At 37.2% G+C, this 16,034-nt stretch overlaps 3 protein-coding genes, 1 long non-coding RNA gene and 1 pseudogene across 8 annotated transcripts; 4 read left to right on the top strand and 1 right to left on the bottom strand.

The window, feature by feature from the left end:
• The first annotated feature begins 91 nt into the window (after positions 1-91).
• Positions 92-3,337, top strand: LOC149710122 (uncharacterized). Of its 4 annotated transcripts, none has more exons than XR_016376715.1 (5): positions 94-520; positions 639-685; positions 761-1,616; positions 1,912-2,861; positions 3,039-3,337. It is a non-coding gene; the product is annotated as an uncharacterized LOC149710122 (long non-coding RNA). The 4 variants fall into 4 exon arrangements; XR_016376714.1 differs by having other exon boundaries at positions 595-685; XR_016376716.1 differs by lacking the exon at positions 639-685 and having other exon boundaries at positions 92-520.
• A 650-nt stretch (positions 3,338-3,987) lies between these two features.
• On the bottom strand, positions 3,988-6,823 carry LOC149710121 (kelch-like protein 10; annotated as a pseudogene). Its single transcript, XR_016375632.1, has 4 exons — positions 5,524-6,823; positions 5,301-5,409; positions 4,907-5,239; positions 3,988-4,531 (listed from the first exon to the last, which is right to left on the bottom strand). The product of XR_016375632.1 is annotated as a kelch-like protein 10 (transcript).
• A 1,292-nt stretch (positions 6,824-8,115) lies between these two features.
• Positions 8,116-9,986, top strand: LOC149710120 (uncharacterized). The gene is made up of 3 exons (XM_089859700.1): positions 8,116-8,371; positions 8,444-8,651; positions 8,789-9,986. Exons 1-3 carry the CDS (start codon positions 8,229-8,231, stop codon positions 8,900-8,902), a joined length of 465 nt encoding a protein of 154 aa, XP_089715826.1. The 5' UTR covers positions 8,116-8,228; the 3' UTR covers positions 8,903-9,986.
• A 175-nt stretch (positions 9,987-10,161) lies between these two features.
• On the top strand, positions 10,162-12,735 carry REG (proteasome regulator gamma). Its single transcript, XM_089859665.1, has 7 exons — positions 10,162-10,344; positions 10,559-10,591; positions 10,671-10,844; positions 11,670-11,837; positions 11,919-12,110; positions 12,214-12,300; positions 12,378-12,735. Exons 1-7 carry the CDS (start codon positions 10,285-10,287, stop codon positions 12,456-12,458), a joined length of 795 nt encoding a protein of 264 aa, XP_089715791.1. The 5' UTR covers positions 10,162-10,284; the 3' UTR covers positions 12,459-12,735.
• Positions 12,736-13,728: 993 nt separating this feature from the next.
• On the top strand, positions 13,729-15,972 carry Eaf (ELL-associated factor). The gene is made up of 3 exons (XM_089859601.1): positions 13,729-14,235; positions 14,300-15,259; positions 15,829-15,972. The coding sequence occupies exons 1-3, from the start codon at positions 14,127-14,129 to the stop codon at positions 15,873-15,875; spliced, it is 1,116 nt and encodes a 371-aa protein (XP_089715727.1). The 5' UTR covers positions 13,729-14,126; the 3' UTR covers positions 15,876-15,972.
• Positions 15,973-16,034: the final 62 nt, after the last annotated feature.

Below are 16,034 nucleotides of genomic sequence, written 5' to 3'. Positions count from 1 at the left end.
CCCACACAAGAATTTTCTTCTGCGTCTTTTGTATTGTTCGCAATATACGAAGTGATAAAAAATGGCGCGATCGGCGGCGATCCTACTCCTCATTTTTAGGGCTGATTAATTGGATATTAACCCTAATTAAGGAAAGTTTATTTTTTATAAACCAGGCCTTTAATTAAGGACTAATGTTAGGAGCGCATACTTTTCCTTTAAATGGTATTTTTCCCAATAATCAGGAATTGTTTTTAAACATTTGAAGTAGTCGTTTAAAAACTTATAAAAAGCATAAGACACGTTCCTGATAAATGACCGGAAAACCCAAGACGCACTTGGCTGGCGGTTTTTGCTACATTTTATAATCGATTTACTATCCCTTTAAATTTAATTGCGAAATTGATAGCTCGTCACGCTCACGAGACTAGAGAGAAAACCATTGAACAACTTCATTGTTCTGGACGAAAAGTACAAGAGCTTAAGTTCGACTTACAAACAGTGCAAAAGTGACAACAGAGAAACAACCAATATGTCAAAGGTAAGTCGTTAAACAATTCCTCGGTCAACACTACTTTCTTTCCAATGGTAAATGTGCGTTGGTTTCGCTGCAAGTAATTAATTTACTGGTCTATTGTGTATGAAATTTCCCCGTAAAGTCCAGAAGGTTTAAAAGCATCAAAATAATTAGAGGAGACATACTTATGTATGGTTCTGTTACTTAAGCTTAAACTAAAACATTGCCGCATAAAAATAATTAACCACATAAATTTATGAACAGAAAACGCTCCTAATTGTTCTCCTAATTACGTACTACCTGACTTACACCGAAAGCGCCCCGCAAAGAAGATGGGGGAGACCTCTTCAACCTCCGAGGAGGCGTCCAGCGCAACCACCCCGCCGTCCTGGCCGTCCTAGCCGCCCAGGAGCTGGAAGCGATGGTGGTGATGGCACATTTAGACCACTAGGTATTGGACTCCCAGGAACACTAACCAATCCCAACCTCACTGGCATTGCCAATGGCAGATAATCTTCCCTCCCTCGAACAAAAGCCTTACAAATCAATTAAAGAACAATGGGAAACTTGTAATTAATAATAATTATACCTTAATTAAAATTACTATAAACTATAGCGTAGCAGCAAATATTATTTCAAAAAAGAATTAACATTTAGTATCGCATACACGAGGTGACTCAAAAAAATGGCGATGTACTACTCTTCAATTTTAGGGCCTGATAAAAGCTCGGTAAACCCAAGATACAATGGACTTAAAAAGGGATCATAGTACTTAATAGTAGTTGATTTTGCTATTTTGAAAATTGAAATAATAAATATTTGGTAAATGGAGAATAAAATAAGTGCGTTTGACTAGGTTATGACGTCATAACGGTGTCGTCTTTTGGTGAGAAAATATCTGAATAAGTTACCACAGGCATTCGGTCCATTTTATGATCGATTAACTAACCCTTTAAATTTAATCGCTATCCTATAAAATAATTTTTTCTTGCTGATAAACCAATAAAACATCGAGAAATCGAGAGCTCGTCACGAGACTGAATTAAGAGAAAACAAATGAACAATGTTGTAAGTTCTCCTATACTAAAGAGTGTAGACGAAAAACGCCAATATGTCAAGGGTAAGTCGATCAACACTACTTTCTTTACAATGATATTTAACATTTGCGTATTAATACGCCAGAGCTTTCCCCGTTATTATAGTGAAATTTTATCGAAATATCTATCACACGATCGTTACTTAAAGCTTTGGCGGGCCCTATTGATTATGGAATTTCCCTGAAAACTTGTAAAGTAGAAAAGGTTAAAAATTTTTAGACAAGACATACTTATGTACTGTACATACGCTTAACCTAAAATTCGACCTTTCTTGACCGCAAAGAAAAAAAGTAATTAACAACATAAATTTATGAACAGAAAATCCTTCTAATTGCTCTACTAATTGCGTGTTTCCTGACTTACACTGAAAGTACACCGCAAAGAAGAAGGCGACCTTTTCAAACTCCGAGGAGGCGTCCAGCGCAACCACCCCGACGTCCTGCTGGTCGTCCTAGCCGCCCAGGAGCTGGAAGCCCTGGTGGTCAAGGTGGTAGCACATTCAGACAACGAACACTATATATTGGACTCGCAGGAACACTCACCAATACCAGCCTCACAGCTGTTGCCAATGGCAGATAACCTCCCCTTAACATGAACAAAAGCCTTACAAATCAATTACCGAACAAATTTTGTAAAACTAATTAATTATTAACGATTATAAACAACCATTTACTTTTAGTATAACAATTCCTTACTCTTAATTAATTTGCTCTTGGTTTCACAAGGGAAAAATAGAAGCGACACTAGGAATTTTAGCTACCCGGATGAAAATGAAACTACCGTGCTGTGGGCGGTACTTTAGTCAACTCTCGACGTCAGTAAAGGAATAGATATGAGTCCCTCCCACATCCATAAGTGTCATCATCACGGCTACACACAAGCATTTCCTGTTGCTTCTACGTTCAGTAAACGCAAATAGCAATTAACTTAATTAAAGGGATCATACTACTTGATTTACTGATTTGATAGTTATGGTTTTACAATTTGAAAAAAGAATTCCGTAAACGAAACGGTGACATTCTTTTTGGGTGAGAACGTTCTGTATAACTTGACACAGACGTTTACTGCAGTTTTAACCCTTTTTAAGTTTGTTTGCTATCGTATATAAAACAATTTTTCTATTGATAAACCAATAAAACGTCGAGAATAAAGAGTAAACAAATGAACAAACACGTTGTACTTGACAAAACGCGCGAAAGCGTAAAGTTAAGTTCTTACTAACTTGGGCGCAGACGAAAAACTTAAGAGGAACTGCCAATATGTCAAAGGTAAGTCGCTAAAAGAATTTTCTAAATATTCTAAAAACTTGTAAGCACTCGATCAAAACTACTTTTTTCGTACTCGAATTAACATAGAGGAGACATACTTATGTATGGTTCTGTTACTTACGTTTAAACTGAACCATTGTCGTAGAAAAATAATTAACAACATAAATTTATCAACAGAAAACGCTCCTAATTGTTCTCCTAATTGCGTGTTTCCTGACTTACACCGAAAGCACTCCGGAAGAAAGAAGTGTAGATGATCCACCTTCGACAAGTGCGCCGCCACCACGAAAACCAACATACAGAAGGACTTGGGGTGGCGGTGGTCACGGTATTGGACTGCGGGGATTATATACCAACGCGAACCTCCATGGTATTGCCAATGGTAGATAACCGCCCTCCCTAGCTCCGAAAATAAACCTTACAAATCAACTAACGAAGAAATTAATGATTTTGATTCCCCATTAAAATTAGTATAACGATAGTGTCTGAAATATTATTTCTAAAAAAATTAACTTTAAGTATAACATTTCCTTACTCTAAATTAATTTGCTCTTGTTTTCACGAGTAAAAATATAGAAGCGATACTAGGAATTTTAGCTTCGCGATTTCTGCGGGTACTTTAGTCAACTTTCAACACTTCAACCATTGTCACGTCAGTAATAAGCCCCACCAGAAGTGAGATGAGACCAGAAAAGTACTGAGCTAACAAAATTCTTCACTGGGCGAAAGTGAATATTCTTGATAACACACGAACGGTTGGCACTCTGGTAGCGGTTTCCTAATTTTCCCTCCAAAACGTGAGACGCTCGTGGCGGTAGACGATCGAACTAGATTCAAGCACCCGCGTGCGTGTTCCGCGGCTTTAGGTTGAGGGGAAGGGGCTAGGAAAGTTTTTGGAACTCGACCAATTTTTTTCTCTCTAGCGTAGGCGCGTGGGAAGCGGCATAAAATCCTCAAATTTGTTCACTAGTGCCAGGATCTACTATCAATGCTAGAGCCCTTCACTTCTAGTCTCATCTCACTTCTGGCCCCACCAACATCTCCAGACTCCAGGTATCATCGCTTCACCAGAAGAATTTCTTATGTCGCTTCTATGATTTCCTAGATCAATTAGCAACCCACTAGAAATGCTTTATTTTCTTTATTCAAGTTGAGTTAAAAGGTCCCCCATAGAATCACTGTTTCCACAACGGAATAGATAACCAAGTACACTTATCCAATTCACGAGTTCAATTTTAATTTCAAGACTTAATTTTCAAAACTTTCGAGATTGAAAATAAATTTGAAATTAAAACGTTCTTATATCAAAAATACATCAACGGGTAAAAAAAATATAGAATTATCACTTATGAATTTAGCAAAAATCGCGATAGTTAAAATTATATCTCCATTTCCTCGTCGGAGGTCTCCTCATCCTCCTCTATGACGCGCATGAGTGAATTGTTTAATTCCTCCCGTCTTATTACTTCGGCCAATTGATCCCTGGCCGGATACAAATAGTCCTTGATATTGGCCAAGACGGGAACCAAGAAGACATCCAAGGCGGACCTATTGACGTTCATATCTCTGACTGCTGTCCATTCGTCCAAAGTTCCGTCGTACTTTTCCACCAAAGGGACGGTCGTCGTTCCGTTGAATCCTCCAATGACGTAGATGTAATCGTCCATTACCTGGACACCACGAGTTAACGGTCTTTACTTTGAGAAAGTTTTGATCCCTTATGAAAGTCGGTTAAATTTCTCTGAAGTTGGTCAACGATTATTTCTAATTACATCTAATTCAAATATAGTCAACGTTGAGCAACTTTGTAATCAACGAAATCCTGCCGACTTGTAAAAGAGAAGAAAACTTTCGAAAGGACTAATTCTAGACCAGTAATGACGCAGCTTGGACGAACGACTCCATATTCCACAAGTTGCTTACCAGGGGGGAGTTGGTTAAACTTGTTAATGTCCGTCCGCGGTGAAGCTACCGTCATTACCGCAACGCTAGCGACTTGGTCAGCTGGGAGGGTACGCGAGTGGACGCGCGAGCTTTGAATATACCTCAATGCCAAAATTACTCCTCGGGTTAATCATTGAAGAGATTGTTTCCCAAGTGCCATTAACTTCGTTGTAAACCTCTCCGCATTGCAACCTGGATACCCCGTTAAATCCGCCGATAACGTAAAGATGACCGCGGTACACTGTACAGGAAACCCCGCTTCTCGCGGAATGCATGGGAAGAATCGTGGTCCAAGTATCGCTTTTCGGATTGTAGTATTCCGCGCTATTCAAACATACGACTCCGTTGAAGCCACCCACTATGAATATTCTGTTGTTTAAGGTCGAGGCGGACGCGTCACTTCGTTGACAAGACATGGGTTGAACGAAAAACCACTGGGTGTGTTTGGCAAACCCGTTATTGTTGGAAGGGTAACACCAGATCGATTTTTCAAACCTGATTTTGCGCGGGGTCGTACATCTCCACGGTATTTTGTCTAGATGAACCGTCGTAACCGCCCATGGCGTAAATGAAACCGTTTAACATGGCCACGCTGACGTAGCACCTAGAGAACACCGTCCCAGAACGGGTTAAAATGGCGTATACACTTCAAATCACGTATACTTTAACTAAGCCTTACTATCAACTAGATCTTAACTATTAAAATGCTAAGTCTAACCTCCTTGCGTTCATATTTGCAATGTTCCTCCACGTTTTGGAGACCAAGTTAAAACACCGACAACTGGAGAAGTAATCGGTCCCATTGAATCCTCCGATGATGTACGCGTCTTGACCCATAACGACGCAACTATGGTACGCCCTCGGTCCCAATGGGTCCTCAAATGGAAGTTGTATCCAACGATCCGCCCGACAATCGTAAGATTCCATACGTTTGGTCGGTGTTCCGCCACTCCAACCACCCAGGACTAACAAAGCTTCGTGAGGGTACCTCGGTTGCGCCCATAAGGGAGTTAACATCGGAGTACATGTCGGGTGTTCCAATTTATGGAAAAAAAGAGCCACTTCATCGAGATATCGCTTGCAATACTTGTTACGAGAAACTAAAGGATGGCTTTTGATGTATTCCAGTTCGTTTCTTTTAACTATAAGTCCAAGTCGTACCGTTTTCAACAGATCAGGGAGGTGAAAGGAACGCGTTGATTGGTTATGGTTCATCCAACGTAATACAGTTTCCCACACAATCTAATTTATACGATAAAAGACGGGGGGTGATGCTTAACATGGGAACTCTTGCGATGGCTACACTACATCCAATAAAACTAACCCTTTCTTCCTTGACGTTCAAATCGTCATTTTGAAGTATTTGAACAATTCCATCAAAGGGTAATTCCAGGAGTTCTTGGCTGGAGCGTCGAACACTATCGAAATGGTACAGTAAGTAAGCCGAGGCTTCATGGCGTAGTTCCGCGTTGAAATAATGATTGGCGAACTGGATTAAACCGATGCAATTATCGGGTTCGAGATTCTCTATGAAACAACGGTTACACGTGGACACTACTTCATCGACCATAAACTGGTCGAACGCGGTGACAAATTCTTCGCAGCTTTCCTCAGCGACTTTGACGGATCGTGTGTAGGCGAATTCCACTAGGTCTCGAAGGGTATCGCCGGACAAACCAGGTATTGTAATTTCAAGGTTAGGATCCTTTGGCTTTGGCCAATTTGAACCGAACATCGCCCTATGGTCGGACACATCCCGCGCTATTGTACTCAATAAGGGTTGCTACACTTTTTCCAAATGAAAATATTGCCCATAGTTTCCTGACATTTTCCATGTGCAGTAGCAACCCCTGTATCATAATTCTCTAGAAGACGGCAACTTGATCCATCCTTTGATCCTAGATTGACCGTTACTGTCCAAACCTAACTTAAGCTTTACCAACCCAACCATTACCTAAGTCTAACTAAAACCAAACATCACCTAAGTCTAACCAAACGCAAACATTATCTAAGCCTAACCAAACCCAGACATTACCTGACTATCCATACCTAATATAACCTTCAATATTTTGGAAAAGGTAGCAACTTATTGGGGATAGGGGATCAGGTTGCCGTCTTACCCGCTTGTAAGTATCTCCTTACCGAAAATATGGACTACAGGAAGACATCACAATACGATGGACTTTAAATTTTTCAACCATTCCTCCAAAGTTGGGATCGCTGACCAAGATAACGTCACAAAATTCTTCTTCACTTCTTATATCATTCAAAATAGTCCATGGTTTGTCCATGTCCCCAAAAACAATCAGCTTCGCGTTTTTAATATTTACTTTTACAAATTTAAATTAACGGCTTTCAAAACCTGGGACAACGATTCTTACGCACGGTAAACAATTTTGAATTTCAAATATAAACGAAAAACACGAGCGCGCGTTAAATTCATAAAAACACGTGTTCAGTTATGGCGAATTCCACTGGGTCCTCCCGGAGCGCTCCCATGGAGCAATAAACATAGGAGGAGTAGTTGCCGGATCGTTAAAGACTGTTTTTTCGTAATTAGGGTCTCTTATTTTTATTGCTCCATGGGAGCGCTCCGGGAGGACCCAGTGGAATTCGCCATCAGTGTTGTAACAACTTTTTCAAACGAATATTGCCCCTATTTCTCTCAGTATAACATTTTCCAGATGCAATAGCAAGCCTTGTATTATAATTGGTAACAGGACAACAACATGACCAGTTTATACTATTAAACATTTGGCGACTTGTTAGGGTCAGTCTTATTGAAAAGGTGGCTACTTAGGGGAAAATATGGACTACTACGTCTACAAGAGGACATCACAATAGGATGGACTATAAATTTATAACCATTCCTACAACGGTGGGATCACAGTCCAAAATGACGTCACAAAATTCACTTCATATTCATAGAGAAGAGTTCAAGGATTGTTCATATCCCAAAACCATGGAATAATAGTAGTTAGGCGAGACGACGCGGGCCATGTTCAATGTAAGAATAAACGGTGGAAGGTAATGTGGTACTTGGGAGGTTACGGAAAGGGGGGGGGCAGTTTGGGGTCAAGTCACCTCCGTGGACACGGGGCGGCAGTCTGCCCCTTGTGGATAGTAGCGTCGCATTCCCTCAAAATTTGTCGCCCAGAAGCTTAGCTTACAATTCTAATACAAGTTAAATAATTTTAAATTTCAAAATAAATGAAAACCACGAGGGCGGGTGAAATTCATAAAAACCGCGAAATTGACGCTATTAATATTTCCTTTTGTGAACAGTAGGTTGCGTTGTGATCTTAAAAATCGTCTGCTTACCCAATCCCGCTAAAATTATTAGTTTCCGCGTTTGTTTACAAACATTTTAACCTACTTTCGGTTTCATGAACGAGTTTTCAAGTTTTTCGAAAATTTAAAACAATGGAAAAACCCATTGAGTTAAAAGAAGTTTTAGAAGTTAAGGAAAAACACAGTAAACCAAGAGCTTCTTCAACATCCGATATTGAAACTCAACCCTCAGCCAGTACACCAAAGAGGCCCAAATCCCGCATACAATTTAAATTGTACTTAATTTTTTAAAAACGACCCGTCCGGAAGGAATTTATCAAATTAAAGAAATATAAAATGTTTCACAGACCTGGGGAGATGACACCATTGATGAATGAGCAAGAAAAATCCCACGAAGTTGAGAACGGAGATACTAAATCAACGGAATCTAATAGCAAAAAACCCACAGTTGCTGGTGCTGAAGTTGTTCCTGTCACAAATACAGAAATGACTGTTGTTCTTAGTTCTCATTTTGAACGTCAAACCAGCGAAGAGGAGGAAGAAATCCTAGAAGTGGTAAAGAAAATATTTCATTTTATAGAGTAATGGCAGCCCTCTACCTTCGACTGTATTAAGCTCTATGGGGAAATAACATGGGGTGCCATTAGTCTATTTAATAAAAATGCAATTTTAAAAATTAACACGTTTTTCAGCTGAGGAGAGTCGTTAGATCATGCACCGATGCTGATTTATCGAAACGACCTTCAGCAAACGAAATATTAGACATGCTAACCAAATATTTAGATCAGGATGACCCCTTGGAATAATGTTACTGATATTATTATAACACCGAATTACAATTTTAATCACTTTTATCGAGAATTACTGAAACAAACATTTTAAGATAGCTAAATTAATAAATTATGCAATTTTGAATCATTATTTTTCATATTGCTATTTTAATACAATTAAAAATAAATTCGATGTTAAAATTTAGAAATTTCCATTTCATCAAATTTGATATAAAAATAATATTAAAATATTTTTGATATTCCATAAACTGTAGGTTTTATACTAATAATATGTATTTTTAATTAATACGTGTATATGACATTTTAAACGTATATATATAATCCTGTTATTATATAACAAAATAATGTACCTGTAGATCTAGTCGAAATATTTTTTTAAATAAGTATTCATTGTCATAAGAAAATAATATATAGCTCCCTATAAGTATGAAACTCTCCATACAGCATTTTCTTCCATTGAAATTTGTAAAAACGTTTCTAATGCCACCTATTAAGAGTTTTTGGCGTTAAAAAGATGAAATATTAATTTGTTTAGATAATTTTCAAATTTTATGTTGTAATTAAATGGTTAAAGGTCTGCACGTTATTATTATGATAATTATAACTGATTAAGTACATGTCAAAATTATCATAATAAATTAATAGATGGCGCGAGATTTTGACGAACAAGGCTAGGGCCTACACTGGTAGGAGGTAAGGAGTATCTTCTCCCACGGGGGGGGGGCGTAAAAGCGTAAGCGCGCCAAATTTGGGAGCAAATTCTGTAGTATGAAAATGTACTACGTTTCATACTTATAGGGAGCTATATATTATTTTCTTATGGTATAGTCAATTAACTAATTGAGTGATCTAAAAAAATCAATAATGATTGCAACAGCAGCTTCGTGCAAATTTTTTTATATGTTTGCGCCGTTTTAGCTAAAATTTTGGTGCCAATTTTCAATATAAATTTTAAGTTTGAATTTAAATAAAATTTATTAAATAAAAATCTATTTTTTGCTATTTAACAAAAAAAAAAAAACTCAAAAATTTATATTTGTATTTTGGGTTCATTTTAACCCTAAAAACTAATAAAATGAGTTATTTTTAGACAGTTTAACCAGCTTGCTTTATTTCTAAATAAAAGCTCAAATAATGCTTGTTAAAAGAAATAAATTAATTAAAAATATCTACTCCCGTTTATGCAAATTTATCCCCTACAAAGTTCCATTGTCGGCCACTAGGGGTTCAATAGGCAAAATACGTAACGCGTGACGTCATGGCTGCCATCTCGAGTTGAAAAAAAAAGACACATTGAAGGATTAGGCCTAACTTTACCATTTGGTTTTGGAATTGGACGGCAAGTTTGACTACGAAATAACGTTTTTATATTTTAATTATTTTAAAAATTAATAATTATGGACGATTTATACGAAACGGCGGCCAGATTTAGAAAACCTAATCCAGGAACACAGTTGGTAATGTTAATTTTAAACAATAAGCGAGATTTTTAGTACCTAACAAAGGGTGCAATGGCTGTGTTATTATGTGGTCTCCGACTCTCTGGTCAAAAAACTTAATGCCTTAAAATTAAACTTTAATTACGATGATTTTTCGATTAACTATTAAACCCTTATGGCATAGAAAAAATCTGTCATAAGAAATTAACTGTAAATTAATGGCAATTTTTAGGTTAATGATTATAAAGAAAAAGTGAAGAAAGAAGTAAGTAAATGACATCAGCGTTTGGGTACTTAAACTATCATTTTAATTTCAATATTAACTCGTAAATTAAAATCTTAAGGCTGAGGAATTGGTATTGAATCAGTTCCCCAAGAAAATTCTCGACTTAGAAGCCCTTTTAAAAACAGAGAAATTTAGTTGGCAAGAATTATCTTCCGTTCGTTCAGAACTGAACATTCCCATACCCGAACCTTTGATTCTCAATTCATCTAACTGCTTGAACCACGAAGACGAGGTTAGGAAATACAGGGTTCATACAAACCTGGAAAACCGGGAAAAATCAGGGAAATAAATAGATGACAAAAACTTCAGGGAAATTTAGAATTTTTAGTAAAATTCAGGGAAATCAGGGAAATTTGCGTCAATCAGGGGCCGAGTAATTAAGCAAAATGTTCGTGAACATCCCCTCCATAGGATTAACATTACACTATACTTTGGAGGCTCATAACTCTGGTTCTACTAGAGATAATTGGATGTCCGAGTATGTTATAGTCTTATTTGCCCCCCATCCAACGATACTAAACACTTGGAATTTCGTCAAACAGGGGTCGAGTAATTAAGCAAAATGTTCGTAAACATACCCTCCATAGGATTAACATTACACTATACTTTGGAAGCTCATAACTCTGGTTATGTTAGAGATACAGGGATGCCCTTTGAGTATATGATAGTCCTCTTTATCCCCCATCTAACCATACTAAAAACGTAGGGCTACGACAAACAGGGGCCGAGTAATTAAGCAAAATGTTCGTGAACATACCCTCCATAGGATTAACATTACACCCAATTTTGGAGGCTCATAACTCTGGTTATATTAGACATACGGTGATGTCCTTTGAGTATGTTATAGTCCTATTTGCCCCCCCCCCTCCTTCGTTAACATTTGCACCATAGGATACTCCATATATGGGAAAAACCTGGAAAACTCAGGGAAGTATATGGGGAAAAACCTGGAAATCTCAGGGAAATTTGTTTTCCAAAAGTTGTATGAACCCTGAAAAATGCTATCTTTGCTTTAGTCTCAACAATTATCATCTAAAACCCTAAAACATTCTTCTAGAATGTCTCTAAGAAAAGAAAACTGGCAAATTCTCTCGCTGACAACAATATTTCAGGGACTAAAGTTATGGTTTTACCTAACGGTGTCGTATCTTTAAATCAGCGTGTGACTGAAATGGTTGATTTAGTCAAACCATGGATCAGACAATTAGTAGAGGACACTAATTTAGTACGTCATCTATTTTTTCAGTAACTTATTTTGATGAACAGAAGACTGACTAGAACAGCGTAATAATTAAATTATTTCTAGCTTAAGATGTGGATCCAATTTCTGATTCCGAGAATAGAGGATGGAAATAATTTTGGTGTTTCTATCCAAGAGGATGCTTTGGGTGAAATTCGAACTGTAGAAGGGGAAGCTGCCGCGTATTTTGATCAAGTATCGAGGTATTATCTAACCAGAGCGAAAATCATCGCTAAAGTGGCAAAATATCCCCATGTGGTAAGAACTTTGTAGCGAACCTAGCTTTAGCTTCTACAGCGTATCGGTTACAACTTAAATAAATACATTGTTAGTTTTAACTAAATTCATTTTAATTATCCAGGAGGATTATCGGAGAACAGTTCAAGAGTTAGATGAAAAAGAATATTTGAGTTTGCGTTTGGTAGTGAGCGAACTGAGGAATCACTATGTAAGTATTTTAAAGGCTAAATTTAAAATTTTCAAGATATTTTTTAAATTAATATAATTAATAATTTTGTCTTTTAGGCCACTTTGCATGATTTAATCACTAAAAATTTGGAGAAAATTAAAAGGCCTAGAAACTCTAATCTGGACACCATGTATTAATGAATCATGACGAAAAATAAAAACTAAAAGTCATATTCAACAAAAAAAATGTTTTCTCAAATATTATTTAATTTTGTTTACTAAATTTTTATGCGTCATTCCCCACCATACTATTTTTGAAAAGTTTGAGTTCTAAATTTTCATTTTATAACTTTGACTAGAGAAAAAAAAAATGTCTTTCTTTAAAAGGGTGTTCCAAAAATTTTCTTAATGAATTCACAAGCAGATTGTAGAAAATTTTTTATATAATTGAGAAATAAATTTGTTTCATCATAAACCGGTGAGTGTGTTGTAATTATTATATTGATAGAGTTTTGTAAGGTAAACCAATAGATGGAAAACTGTATCTTAGTTACTGCAGTGTAGGGAGGATTTACTGTGTGGGGAATGACATTGAACCAAAATAAGACATGGTGGGGGGGAGGGGGCTAGCATTTTAAATTTCATGACTTTTAATTAGTCCCTTAACTTTCCTGACTATTATATTTGCTTCGATTCTCCTTACTCCCGATGCGTGTGCCAAGGCTTAACGCGCGACGAATCCAGTCAAAAATGAAGCAGACGATTCATCATTTATACCCAGATTTGTCAGTTTAAATTTCTTGTTAAGCCTCGGCATACGCATGGCGAATTAGGTTGTTTTAGGAAATTCCTACAACCGTCATTAGTGAAATTCAACCCCTTCTTAATTTCGGGAAGTATTTTAGTTCTTTTAATCACCAAGACCCGTATAACTAAGAAATTCCTCCAATAACGGTCTACTCCTTTTTATGACAAACCCCCCCCCTTACCCCTTAGAAGGAACCGTGACTGTCGTAAATGTTCTTTGCATGCAGGCCTTGGTTAAAAGTATATTCCAAATTAAAGTTTCTCAATACTTCAAATTATTAAGGTATATTCAAATAAATTTTCCCAATTCTCAAAGTTATTAAACGATAAAAATCTCAAGTACTGTCATAGGTCACGGTGTCATCTCATATTTGTAGGCCATTATCTACCATGAGTAGACCAAATCATGCTGCATGCGACATGCTATAAATTGGATTTTTTCATACTTGAATCAATCGATGGAAGAACTTTTTAGTAGCTCCATCATGTCCTTTGAGTTTGAAATGGCACGCACTTAATGTCACATTAAATCCATCCATTTAATCAAAATAATGACATAAATACCGCCGAAAAACTACAAAACAATAAACCAACGCGACTGTTAACAAAAATCAAAATTGCCTTCGATCTGATTGGTCAATTCAGTGGCGGACTCTGTCGTTGACCTTTGACCCGCACTGGGGAAAACCTACGGAGTACGGATTTCACCAGTTTCAAAGATTTGCCATACGGACAATTTTTTCGAGCCGTCGACCTACTTAGAATGGTTTTATTTTGTAAATATTTTAAATAATGTTTAATTCCGACTTTGAATTTACGAAGATGTGATAATAAAAAGTTATTAGGGAGAAAATATTGCCCTTTTAAATTTTGAACTAGATTTATTCTAAGCCTTGGCCCCTTAAGGAACCAAAGTTACCAAACCATAAGTCCAAAACTAGGTTGACAGTGTTACCAGGTGTTATAATTTCCCGTCTATCGCCGTTCTTAGTTGTTTTTCGTAACCAGATTTAACTAATAGTAATTAGTTGGTCAAGAACCAATGATTAAAGTATCAAAATGTCTGGGAACATAGCAGAAAAATTAGGTTTGGGTAATGAAGTTCGGGAATTCAAACTTGGCAAGAGTTTCACGGAAAAAACGGGAAATGCTTTTCACTCTGTCAGATGTAAGTATTTAATATTTAAAAAAACATAACGTAACGTATCACTAATGTTTCCCACAATTTAAAGACGATTTTAAACCGGCATCTGTTGATACAACTAAAATGGCAAATGTTGATATTGGAGAGAGTAATCAGGTCACGGTGACAGTCCCTCACATTGAAGGCACTGCTCAAACTGTTTTCAGAGGCTCTCGTCGACCCTATCAGAAAGAATGCGTCCTGATCATTGATCACAACACTGGTCAAATTACTCTCGAGAAACTAAGCACTAACATTCAATTAAAGAAAACTAGAGCGGAAGGCAGTAGTCGAGCTTTACAGGCTCGTCCAATCACCCCCATAGAAAATCCTCCCGCATCCACAAATTCCGCCAAGAAAACATCGCCTAATAACAGTCATTCGCAAAACATGAGATATTCTCCTAAAAATAGCGGTCTTTCACCAGGAAATGGCAATCGTTCGTGGAATTCTCCTCAAACAAGCCCAACGCTTGATGAAAACATTAGCCCTTCAATGCCTTCTATGCCCAACATTCTAGCGCAAACTCAAAGTAGTAGTAGTAGTACTTTCCGATCAGGACACAAAGAATCCAGAAATAACTCTCAAGCATTACCCCCTTCGATGCCTCAACTATTGGGAAAAGATAACACGCTGATAGTTGAACCTCAAGATGATGATGTTGGAGTTTTATCCGATAGTTCCGGCAGCGATTCTAGTTCAAGTAGTGGGGAAGAAGAAGAAGATCACGATGAGGAAAAGATCCGTGAACCTCATGATGAATTGGAAGCCATTCTTTTAGGAGATCAAGAACCCATGGATACGAGTGGCCCAATTACAATTAAAGATAGCCATTCAAGTTCTGGTAGCAGTAGCGGTAGTTCCAGTGATTCGGATGATAGCGAAGATGGATCTCCCGATAAAAACCCTTCCAATCATGTGACAAAACCACCACCTTCTGGAATTTCACCTCCCAAGGCACCTAAAGGAAGCAATTCCGCTTTGAGTATGCCCAAATTCAGTCAGTTAAGTGAGTATAAATTAAAAAGATCATTTAAAGGGAGGGTGAAGTAGAAAATCAAGTGGTTTTTTATCGATTCTTCTACCAATTTTAAGACCAGTCTGCATAGTGAAACATTCAGGAAATACCAGTTCCAGATGATTTTAAAATTCAAATTAGGTTCAGATTTTAGGGATAATTTTAAATAAGGACTTCCGACCAATCGCGTAACGCCCTGCCTTTTTGTTAACTAAATTCTCGTGGCACGTTCCATGTCTCGCGCCACGATTATCACGTCGCGCGCCTAATTTTATCAAATCTCGTGATAAATTTCATTCAACGCGGAACGTGCCACGAGAATTTTGTTAACAAAAAGGCAGGGCGTTACGCGATTGGTCGGAGGACCTTCTTTAAAACTATCCTTAAAATCTGAACCTAATTTGAATTTTAAAATCATCTGGAACTGGTATTTCCTGAATGTTTCACTATGCAGACTGCTCTTATAATTAGTAGAAGAATCGATAAAAAAATCACTTGATTTTCTACTTCACCCTCCCTTTAATTGTAAGAATATATCTAATTAATTTTTCTTCATTAAGGTGAAGATCTTCAACTCAGTGAATCAGGCAGCGATAGTGATGATTAAAAAAATCATATATATATATTTTTAATTTGCATTTGAAGAATATAAGAAATGAAATGAAAACTATTAATTTAAATGAAATAAAACAAAGCTTATATAATTAGCGTACTTTCAAAAAAAGGCATATATATATATATTTAAAAACAATCATATTATGTAACA

This window comes from Phalangium opilio, unplaced genomic scaffold (assembly GCF_054372755.1).
Source record: "Phalangium opilio isolate 3A_F unplaced genomic scaffold, DU_Popi_V2 ptg000011l_1, whole genome shotgun sequence".
Lineage (NCBI taxonomy): Eukaryota > Metazoa > Arthropoda > Arachnida > Opiliones > Phalangiidae > Phalangium > Phalangium opilio.
Note: the sequence above shows the minus strand (reverse complement) of the source record. Positions and strands in the feature narration are given on the sequence as shown.